At 56.3% G+C, this 12,368-nt stretch overlaps 1 protein-coding gene across 1 annotated transcript in view; it reads left to right on the top strand.

Annotated features, from left to right (window-relative positions):
* The window catches only part of LOC144720707 (zinc finger MIZ domain-containing protein 1-like), a 149,843-nt gene that overhangs the window by 120,486 nt on the left and 16,989 nt on the right, over nt 1-12,368 (top strand). The window contains 2 exon segments of the mRNA XM_078597683.1: nt 8,042-8,186; nt 9,518-9,635. Of these exon segments, the coding sequence (XP_078453809.1) occupies nt 8,042-8,186; nt 9,518-9,635 (263 nt within the window).

Genomic DNA, 12,368 nt, shown 5'->3' with positions numbered 1-12,368 from the left:
GGTGGAGTTGTTTGTGGTTGTGGTGGTGGTTTCGTGGCGTGTGTGGTGGTGGATTGGGTGGGGGTGTGGTTCGGTAGTAATGTGGAGTGATCGTGTGGCGTATAGTCACCACCATAGTTATCGTCATCTCTCCCGAGCGGCGAGTGTGGTCGTGATGGGGTGGTGGGGTGTGTCACGTGGTGGGTTAGTGAGTCGTGGGGTGTGTCACGTGGTGAGTTAGTGAGTAATGCGGTGTGTCACGTGGTGGGTTAGTGAGTAGTGGGGTGTGTCACGTGGTGGGTTAGTGAGTCGTGGGTTGTGTCACGTGGTGGGTTAGTGAGTCGTGGGTTATGTCACGTGGTGGGTTAGTGAGTAGTGGGGTGTGTCACGTGGTGGGTTAGTGAGTCGTGGGTTATGTCACGTGGTGGGTTAGTGAGTAGTGGGGAGATGACAATAACTATGGTGTACCTTGCCGGCCTTCATCGCTGCTCGCAGTCCGTCAAGGCTATACGGGGGATCTTTGTCTGTGTGTACTCGATGATTCTGTACGGTATTGCAATGGCTGGGGTGGGGGGATGTGCGCGGTGTACTGCCCAGATGCTGCCCGTGCCGTTCCGACCTTCATAGGTGCTCGCTAACAGCACATTCTATGATGTGTGTGTCAATATGTGTTTACGTGTGTCTAAGTCCATGCTTGTACACAGCTTCCTGCTTGCTCTGCCTGCCTGCGTGCTCGTTGGGAGAGTTGTGGTTGGAGAGTCGTGTGTCGTAGGGGGGAGGGAGGGAGGGTTCAGCTGTTTCTGTTTAAGCCGAATATTGCAAGAGTGAGCATTCTCACCCCCCCCCCCCGAACAAAACAAGGACAACAGCTCCCCATGATGGTGCGGCCTATTGTTGCTGCTGCTTGCTACCGCGGGAGATCTGTGCGTCTGTACACATCGAGTCAAAGCCCCAACCAAAAGTAGCCGCCGATGAATTGGCAAAGTGGAACAGCACTTAACATCCCCCCACCCACCCATCACCGGTTCCTTAGCAACGCCACCTTGAGGTGTTGTTGTGAGTTCTGACTGTAGCGCGGTTGGGGAGTCCCAGCACCCCCGGCCGCCGCGTGTCGTGCCGGGGCTGTTACATCGCTGCGACGTAGCGCACACACACACACACACGGTGGTGTTCGCTTGGAGCATATCAATATAGAACCGCAGAGCTCGGGAACATTGTTGGCGCCTGTCTTGGATGTGTGCCGCCTTGCCCGCTCCGTCCCTAGGTTTTCAGTCGTTCTCTCTCTTATCTCGATCATTCGATTGAGGAATCATTCTATCTCAGAATAATACTCTCTCGGAATAATACTCTCTCGATCATTCGATCTCTCTGAATCATTCTCTCCGAATCATTCTCTCTGATTCATTCTCTCCGAGACTGCGTTGTTGTCGTGCTGCAAGTTGCCACGGTGGGGGTCACAGGCGGTGTGCATCTGCCGGTCAGTCGACCCATGCCATCTGGGTCTTCCCCGTGACCTCCTGCGAGCGGGCGTTCGACACTTCACGTGGCCTCAAAGTGTACCTAGCCTGGCACAGGAGCTGTGGTGGCGTCACCGCTACTTAGTGACGGATGGCGGTTGTTGTGTGTTTATGTAAGTGCAGGCTGGGTGTTGGTGTGTCAGTCTGAAGTAAAACATTTTTTTAAAGTTCAAGTCTTGCTCAGAGGTCCGCTCGGCAGCATCAGCGTCGTCGTCGTCGTCGTCTCGAACTGCGGGGACACTTCCACCGCCGGCTTGGAGACCGCTCCTTGAGACGTGCGCGGTGCAACACGTGTGGGTGATGTAGGGGCACACGGGGTTACACACACAGCGTGATACACACACACACACACAGCGGTATACACACACACACAGCGTTACACACACACAGCGGTATACACACACAGCGTTACACACACACAGCGTTACACACACAGCGTTACGCACACAGCGTTACGCACACAGCGTTACGCACACAGCGTTACGCACACACAGCGTTACACACACACAGCGTTACACACACAGCGTTACGCACACAGCGTTACGCACACAGCGTTACGCACACAGCGTTACGCACACAGCGTTACACACACACACACAGCGGTATACACACACACACAGCGGTATACACACACAGCGTTACACACACAGCGTTACACACACAGCGTTACACACACACACAGCGGTATACACACACACAGCGTTACACACACACACACAGCGGTATACACACACAGCGTTACACACACAGCGTTACACACACAGCGTTACACACACAGCGTACGTTACGCACACAGCGTTACACACACACACACAGCGGTATACACACAGCGTTACACACACAGCGTTACACACACAGCGGTATACACACACAGCGTTACGCACACAGCGTTACGCACACAGCGTTACGCACACACACAGCGTTACACACACACACACAGCGGTATACACACACAGCGTTACGCACACACACAGCGTTACACACACACACAGCGTTACATACACAGCGTTACACACACACACAGCGTTACACACACACACAGCGTTACATACACAGCGTTACACACACACACAGCGTTACACACACACACAGCGTTACACACACACAACGTTATACACACAGCGTTACACACACACAGCGTTATACACACACACAGCGTTACACACACAGCGTTACACACACACACAGCGTTACACACACACACAGCGTTACACACACACACACACAGCGTTATACACACAGCGTTACACACAGCGTGATACACACAGCGTTACACACACACAGCGTTACACACACACAGCGTTACACACACACAGCGTTACACACACAGCGTTACACACAGCGTTACACACACTCAGCGTTACACACATACAGCGTTACACACACAGCGGTATACACACAGCGTTACACACACAGCGTCACACAGCGGTATACACACACAGCGTTACACACACACAGCGGTACACACACACAGCGTTACACACACACACAGCGTTATATACACACACGGCAGCAGACTCCACGTGATGCAGATTCACAGTCATGGGGGGGGTGGGGGGGGTAAGCGCTGTTCGCGAGCACCGAGGACCTCTTGAGACTCAATCTGCTACTCATTCAAGGCTGAGTCGACCTAGGGGGGGAAGCACAGGCCAGGTTTCGGATGCCACTTGCCAAATCTTGGTGTGTGCACGGCTGTGGGAATGCAATCCAGGTCGTGCTGGATTCGTAGCGCAGTGCGCAAACCACTGCCACGCACCCACACACACACGCACGCTGGTGTGTGCGTGTGTGTACAGCGTGTGTATGTGCGTGTGTGTGTGTGCAGCGTTGTGTTTGTATGAAGAGGTGAACACGCGCGCGTACAAACATCACGGCGTCACGTGGCCCACGGAGTGGGGGCGCCAATCTGGCTCGTGTTCAGCAACAACAGATGCACGGGCAATGACACCGCCCACCCAATTGCAGCCCTCCCACCCTCCCTCTCTCCCTCCCTCCCTCCCCCCTCCCTCCCCTCCCCTCCCCTCCCCTCCCCCTCCCTCTTTCCCCCTATCCCTCCCTCCCCCTCCCCTCCCCCTATCCCTCCCCCCCCCTATCCCTCCCTCCCCCTCCCTCCCTCCCACCCCTCTCCTCTCCCTCCCCTCCCTCCCCCTCTCCCTCCCTCCCCCTTCCTCCCCTATCCCTCTCACCCCCCTCCCTACTCCTCTGCCCACTCTCCCTCCCGCGTCTTCCCCCGCACTCCCTCTCCGCCTGCCAGCACCCCTCACTGCTCCTCCCTCCCTCCCTCCTCACCAACCCCTCCTCACCAACCCCTCCTCACCAACCCCTCCTCACCAATCCCTCCAACCCCCTTGCCTACTCCCTCCCTCCCCTCTCCCCTCCTGACATCGCTCATCGCCATTCCCACCCCTCGCCTCCATCGCCTCCATCACCTCCATCGCCTCCACCGTCAACATCGACACCCGCCCCGACCCCGTGCTCTGCCCTGGTCGGCTGTGTCTGGGAGGTGGTGTGTGTGTGAGTGGGGTGTGTGGGAGGTGTGTGTGTGTGGGAGTGGGGTGTGTGGGAGGTGTGTGTGTGTGTGGTGTGTTGGAGGTGGTGTGTGTGTGTGTGACTGACTGGGAGGTGGTGTGTGTGTGACTGAGTGGGGGGGTGTTGGAGGTGGTGTGTGGGGGTGTGGGAGGTGTGTGTGTGTGTGACTGAGTGGGGTGTGTTGGAGGTGTGTGTGTGAGTGTGTGACTGAGTGGGGGTGTTGGTGTGTGTGTGAGTGGTGTGTGTTGGAGGTTGTGTGTGTGTGGGGTGTGTTGGAGGTGGTGTGTGTGTGTCTGAGTGGTGTGTGTGTGGGGTGTGTTGGAGGTGGTGTGTGTGTGTGTCTGAGTGGGGTGTGTTGGAGGTGTGTGTGTGTGTGACTGAGTGGTGTGTGTTGGAGGTGGTGTGTGTGTGTGGGGTGTGTTGGAGGTGTGTGTGTGTGGGGTGTGTTGGAGGTGTGTGTGACTGAGTGGGTGTGTTGGAGGTGTGTGTGTGTGGGGTGTGTTGGAGGTGTGTGTGACTGAGTGGGTGTGTTGGAGGTGTGTGTGTGTGTGTGGGGTGTGTTGGAGGTGTGTGTGACTGAGTGGGTGTGTTGGAAGTGTGTGTGTGTGGGGTGTGTTGGAGGTGTGTGTGACTGAGTGGGTGTGTTGGAGGTGTGTGTGACTGAGTGGGTGTGTTGGAGGTGTGTGTGACTGAGTGGGTGTGTTGGAGGTGGTGCGTGTCTGTAGTGACGGGGTTGGGCTGTCTGTGCAGCTGGCAGCGTCCCCATTTCACTCTACCCCCCCCCATCTCTCTCTCCCTCTTCCCCTCCCCCTTCTCTCCCTGCGTCTCCCTCCTCCTCACCACCACCACCCGTCCTCTGTCACCACCCCTCTCCCTTGTGTCCGTCCCTCTCCGCTCTCTCCACCCCCCCCCACCTCATTCATTTCATTGCCCCCACCGCCTCTCACTCTCTGATTCTCTCCCCTCCCCTCTCCCTCCCCCTCTCCATCCCCTCTCTCCCCCCTCCCCCACTTCTCCCTCCCATCTCACCCCCCCTCCTTTTCGCATCTTGCTAAATCTTGGCTTTGCGAGCCACATCATCAATGCCTTGGCCCAAACCTCCCTCCCACCCACCCACCCACCTCCCTTCCCTCGCCAATACTCGCACAACGCCTTACATGTAACTCTCCACACACACTCACGCGTCTCGAGATAGAGATCCCCCGTGTAGCCTCGACATGCTGTTAGGGTCAAGTGCTGTTAGCGAGCATCTATGACAGCCGGAATGGCACACCGAGGGGTGGGTGGCCAGCACCGTCACAAAAGGTGATGCTTACACGCCACACCAGGTACACGTTTAAGTCTGAGTCGACCTAGGGGGGAGGCCTAGGATCTGTTCAGATATTCGCCACTGTGTTTTTGGGGCGTGAGTGGGAATTTAACTCGCCGAGTTTGTAGCGCAGCGTAACACACCTCCCCCAACACACACACACATCCTCCAACACACACACCCACACATCTCCCCCAACACACACACATCCTCCAACACACACACCCACACATCAACACACACAACTCCATGCAAAGGCAAAGATCCCCCCGATAGCCTGTAACAGACTGTAGGGGCAAGTGCTGTTAGCGAGCACCTATGAAGGCCGGCACGGCACACGAGGGGGTGGGTGGCCAGCACCACGCCCGGCACGCATCTCTCCACACACACTGAGCCCTAAACACACCACCCCTCTCGAAGCACACACACACACATCCTCGTACACACCTCAACACACACACGCACATCGTGTGTACTATATACACACACACACACACGCTGCAGTGTCCGGATCTCTATAGTGTGTATATTATGTACGTGTACATTGAGTGTACAATACATATTTCTGGTCTGTACACACACACACAGCGGTGACATCAACGTCCTCTGGCCGTGACATCTTGACACGTCTCTATTTAGCGTGTGTACACCACGGGCGCGTGAACGGCGTGGGCATGTGCGTTGTAGCGTGCGTGCGTTGTAGCGCGCGTGCGTTGTAGCGCGCGTGCGTTGTAGCGTGTACTAGGACGACTGCATTGTGTGTGTGTAGAGATAGCGCGGCGTGTGTGTGTGTCCACGCGTGTGCTGGCTGCTGCTGCTGCTGCTATGCAGCCTTGATTACAGCCACATTTCACTTCTCCATCCCCTGGGGCCACGGGGCTGCATCTCGCGTGGACCAGTATTCACAGTAACGCAGCAGCAGCAGTAGCAGCAGTAGCAGCAGCTATACCACAGTGTGCTGACTACCCATCACAGGCATATCCCCCAGTGGTAGTAGCCGGTAGCTATACCGCAGTATACTGGCTACGTACTCGGGCTGAACGATTAATCGATTTCAAATCGAAATTGCAATTTGAAACGATGCGATTGGCAAATCGCAAACGCTGCGATTTTTTGCGATTTGAAAAGTCCTGTTACTTATGGGCAATTGGTTTATTATTTTTATTATAACTTTATTTTTTTAATTAAAAAATTGCGGTATGTTTGATTGTTCAATTTCAATTAAAACATTTTAATAAATGCATGTTGGAAGCAATTCTTTATTTTGATGGTATCATGCGGTAATGCTCCATCACATGTTTTAAATCTATTACACAGTGAATATTGAACTGAAGCTTGACTTACATTTTTTATCGCAAATCGCAAGATGTCAGAAAAATCGCAATTAGATATTTCCCCCAAATCGTTCAAGCCCGACTACACACCACATTCATACCCCAGTGCTAGGAGCCGGTAGCTGTGTAACAAACTAGCGCTGTGGGTCACTCCATCCCAAGTCACTCCTTGCAAGTGAAACTATCCTCGTCTGTCTTGCGTTCTCAGCCGGTTAAACAAGCACACACTCGTGTGTACATAGCCCCAGCTATTTCAGTCCACGGGGCATGTACAACACACAAGACGTGTGTGTGTGTGTGACGGGGGCGGACTGCCTTGTACGTTCCACCGATTACCCGAGTTCGATTCCCAAGCGCAGCTTATAGCATCAGTCGCAAGTGTATTGTAGCTCAGCCCGTCGCGAGCCTCTCTCTCCCCTGAGGTTGTCTCGGTATTCACCGAGTACTTGGTTCAGACGTGTCAACACCACCAGCGGGGGATGAAGCCCTGGGGGTGGGAGGCAGAGAGGTTGGCTCTAGGCGTGGTACTGAACACATCGTCACCTTCTCGTGTGCCAATGCCGACGTTGATAGGTGCTCGCTAACGCCACTTGCTCCATCACTCTGTCTGGCTAAACAGATGACATTATCTTTCCATGCGCGCGCGCGCGTGAATGTGTAATCAAGCAAATGTGCCGTGAAGCCCATGTGGGACGCGCACTGCCCTCCGCTGCCCTCTGCTGCCCTCTGCTGACTGCGATGCGCGTGTCGCTTCGTGCGCTGGTGGTGGACACGTGGTGTGTGTGTGTGCCCTTGCGCGCGTTGTGTTGTGGGTACACACGGTGGCACGTGGTGGGGACGTGGTGTATTTGCGGTGAAGACACCATGCGTAGAAATATTTCACATCTCGATTGGAAGCTCATCTCGTTAGGACTGCTATTTTTAGTTTGTCGTCCTTGCCCCGCGCCTCCGATTAGCGCGGTTGGCTACGTACGGTGCGACAGAAGTTCAACGCACGTACACATCCGTCGTGGTTATTACACGTTGCGTGCAGTGGCGCGCCACGGTGCCCCACGTGGCGCTTATCTTCGCTATGTGCGGTTGTGCCGCGTGGATCTCCTCGCTGTACCCCCCCCCCCCCACGTCTCAACACCGCATTCCTCTCGCCGCAAAAAAAATCCATCGCGCATCCCATTTCAGAAAAATCCATCGCGCCCCCCAAAAGCAATTACAGCAAAATCCCTAAACGACACCTAAAGGAATCCTATAGCGGCCCCCAGGATTTCCGATACCGTTATAGAACCGCGAAGCCGCCACCGCCGCCAGTGACCGTACTCATCCCTGTGATCCCCCCCCGCCTCTCGCCCCCTTGTGTGCCCCCCCCCCAATCACAGCGCTGCTGTCGTCCTGGTGTGAGGACCTCGGCCGCCTGCTGCTGCTGCGCCACCAGAAGACGCGGCAGAGCGAGGGGGGCGCCAAGCTCACCCCGATGCAGCCGGGGATGAACGCCATGAAGCCCAATCTCCCGCCTCCGCACGGGTACCAGCCACTCGCCAGCCCCACTCGCCCACATCCACCCCTCCCGCTCTTCACCCCCGCTCGCCCGCATCCACCCCTCCCGCTCTTCACCCCCGCTCGCCCGCATCCACCCCTCTTCACCCCCGCTCGCCCGCATCCACCCCTCCCGCTCTCCACCCCCTGCAACAATCACCAACAGTCACCAAACACCACCAGTGCGAACACAAGGGTCCCCCTTTTGTAGCCTTTAACCGGCTGTTAGGGCAAGTGCCATTTGCGAGTAGCAACTATGAAAGCCGACACGGCACACAAGGGCGTGGATTGCCAGCACCACACCTGACCACCTCTGTCTTCCCAGTGGCGATGTTTACACACCACACCAGGTATTCAATTGAGGCTGAGTCGACCTAAGGGAGGCCCAGGACCGGTTCAGATAATCGTCACCGGTGTTGGCAGTGAGCGGGAATGGAACTCGGGTCGCCGGGTTTGTAGCGCGACCTGCTAACTGCTGTGCCACCGCTCCCCACGGTACAGACAGACACACCCTGACGCACGCACGCGGCCAGCCCCAATGCGGCCGCGGTTTCCGTGACCGAGAAATGGATTCGGCGGCTGCGGCGGCGGGAGCAGCAGCACGCTGCAGCCACCGCCGCCATTAGCCGCCCCTCTCGAGTAATTAAGTGGGGAGGGCTTTGCCGCGGCTTTGTTTGTCGTGCGCAGGGTGAGGCAGCGGGTGACTGTCGGGCTAATTGAATCTGCCCTGCGCTCCGTGCGAGGGCGGCGCTAATTACACGGGGGGGTACACGGTGACATTTCAATTGGAGTGGCTGCTGGGGTTGAGACGCGGGGGCGGAATCGTGCCGTGAGGTTGCGTGCGTGCAGCGTGCGCAGCGTGCGGTGTGCTTGCCGGCCCGTACTTGCGGGAGGTTTAACCGAGACGCGGTGTGGCCGGGGCAGGTGCTGCGTGAACGCTAGTCGCCCCCCAAATCAGTTAACGCGCAACACCCGGTCTGCCCCATGACCTGCTGGCGAGCCCTTGTTGCCGACGTTCCACGTGGCATCGAAGTGCACCTGTACCTGGCACGTGTGCCTAGTGATGTCTCTGCGGGTTAGAATTACTTCTCTGTTGCGGTCTCTAATCCCCGCATTCGTAGCCCCGATAACGTGACTATAATTAATTGTGACATCGCGTAAATGTTATGAGTAAAGCGGCCGCGTCAAGCTCGGCAACGCGATTGAGCGCCGTCGCTGGGGTGACCTGCTGAAGACTCACTGCGTGTGTCTGTGCGTGTACGTGTGTCTGTGCGTGTACGTTTGTGTGTGCGCGTACATTTGTGTGTGCGCGATCGCAGGGACGGCCCATTCACATACAACGAGTCCGTGCCGTGGCCACAGAACCCGAACCAGCCGCCGGGGTCGCTCTCCGTCGTCACCACGGTGTGGGGCGTCACCAACACCACGCAGAGCCAGGTGGCGTACTCACGCACGCACACACGAACGCACCGCCAGCAGATATACGCGGACAGAGGGCACACGTGTGGGTAGGCCTACATGTGGCACAGTGAGAAAGATGAAGATCCCCCTGTAGCCCGACGCAGACTTGGGGAAGAAGGTGATGCCGTTAGCGAGCGCCAGCAAACAACAACACGGCGCACGAGGGGGTGGTGTGGCCAGCATCGTGCCCGGCCGCCTTTGTCTCCCCAGTGCTGACATTTGCTACACACTGCCACAAGGTGGTCATTTAAGGCTGAGTCGACATAGGGACTTTGGGGAGGCTCCGGACCGGTTCAGATATTCTTCACTTGACGTTGGCCGTAAGCGAGAATCGAACTCGGGTCGCCAGGTTCGTAGAGCAGCGGGCCGACCACCGCGCTACCGCTGCACGCACACACGCACACGCACACACGGACACACACGCACACGCACGGACACGCACGGACACGCACGCACACGCACGCACACACACGGACACGCACGGACACGCACGCACACGCACACGCACACGCACACACGGACACACACGCACACGCACAGACACACGCACGCACACGCACGGACACGCACACGCACGGACGCACACGCACGGACGCACACGCACGGGCACGCACGCACACGCACGGGCACGCACATGCACACGCACGCACGCACACGCACGGGCACGCACACACGCGCACGCACGGACACACACGGACATGCACGGACACGGGACACGTGCCAGCCGTGTCCTACGCACTCGGCCCACGTGCGTCAGGAGCGACCGAGGCCAAGGTCAGAATTTCCATTCGGTGCTCTGCGCCCACGGCTATCACTGCGCAGAGTCACGCGTGTATTTTTAGCCGCAGCGATAGGCAACGGACACACGCTACGCACGGACACATGCTCGTATATGCATGTGCGCATGCACACACACAAATCAATGAGCGCGCACAAAGACACACACGTACACATTCACTCAGCCATACGTGCACAAAAGACAGTGGGTAGCCATTACTATGCCAAGCCACCTTTGTCTCCCCAATTATACTGTTTACACACCATACCAGGTGCTCATTTAAGGCAGAATTGACCATTTATGCACACAAAAGACAAAACAGCTCCCGATTTAACTGTTGGAATGAGTAGAGTTATTAAGCCATCGCTGTGCACAGGGGTGTGGTGTGGCCAGCTCGACTCCCTGAAGCCTTTGTCTCTTCACTGCTGATGTTCACACTCAGCACCAGGTGCCGAGTCAACCTAGGGCAGCCTAGGACAGGCCAGATACAACTTGACAGCTTACCACTGATGTTATGAATGGTTGAGAATACAACCAGGGTCACCGAAGGTCCGTCGTGCAGTGTGATAAATAGCACAGCACCACACACACATGTACCCCACCCGTACGTACACACATGCTTATGCACACACTAACACGTACAAATGTTTACAGAGATAAAGATCCCCCGCATAGCCTTAACACGTTTTTGGGGCAAGTGCTGTTTGCGAGCAACTATGAAGTTCGGAAAAACGACACACCAGGGGGTGGGTGGCCAGTACCACGCCTGGCCGCCTTTGTCGCCCCAATTATACTGCCTCAATTAAGGCTGAGTCAACTTAAGGGAGGCCCAGAAACGGTTCAAATATTCGCCACTGTTATTGGTTGTGAGCGGAAATCGAACTCGGGTCGCGCAGCACGCTAACCGCTACGCTACCTCTCCCGACACGTACGTACACATGCACAAGAAATTAAAACAAAGATATAGATCCCCCAGACTGTTGTTGAAAATGCTGTCGGCAAGTGCCTATTGAGGCCGCCAATGTTCACACTCGATCTCCTGTCCTGAGCCAAGGCTGGTGGTGGCGGTGGTGGGCGGTACAGAGGATGAACTCGTGACGTTTGTTCCCAGACTCGACTCTGCCGATCTCCAACTGTGATACGGCTCGCAGGCAGTGTTTAGACAGACGGAGTTCTTTATTTAACCGCGCGAGAAAGAGAGAGCCCCACTGAGATTCGCACGTCTTTTACAAGGGAGACCCAGGGCACGCAGAGGACACAAGCGTGCGCCCGCCGGCGCGCAGCTATTAATCCGACGCAACACGTGTAGCACAAGGACGCCACGGCGTGCAAGCGACGCACGTCAAACAACAACAACACGGCGCAGCCCGTGACAATACAGCGACTTGCATTACCGAGTCAACGAAAATGACAGAGCTGGCAACGTGTTTCGGGCAATGGCCCTTGTATGGAACACGTGGGACAGAGGCCTTTCGTCTTTCGCACAGCACACAGAGAGAGGCCGCTTTGAGCCTCTTTGGCCTGTGTGAAAAGTATACAGAACGTCGCCCATTTAATATTTTGTATTCAGGCCACAGTGTTATTGACAAATGTGCGCCACAGCGGCACCATACTGACTCGGTTAGAAGGCCTTGAGATGATGTGTCGGTAATGCGTGAACGGCGGTTGTCTTGTGGATAGGCTGGCCCCAACCACAGTAATGTGGAATTACCATCACAGGATCAAGACCGCCACCTGAGAATTGAACTCACTCGAGGACGGCGACACCTTCACCGTTGACGTGGCATTACCGGGGTTCTTGACTCTTTCATTGTTTTCATGATGATCATCATCTTCATCAGGGCCCCCCCCCCCACACGAACCCCCACTTGCGTTCACGAGCTCCCCACGCAGCGTCGCGCCTCTTGATGCTCAACACCAGAAGCGGGGAG

Source organism: Lampetra planeri, chromosome 9, assembly GCF_965212315.1.
Source record: "Lampetra planeri chromosome 9, kcLamPlan1.2.h2, whole genome shotgun sequence".
Classification (NCBI taxonomy): Eukaryota; Metazoa; Chordata; class Hyperoartia; order Petromyzontiformes; family Petromyzontidae; genus Lampetra; species Lampetra planeri.
This window is presented reverse-complemented; position numbering and strand designations above follow the sequence as displayed.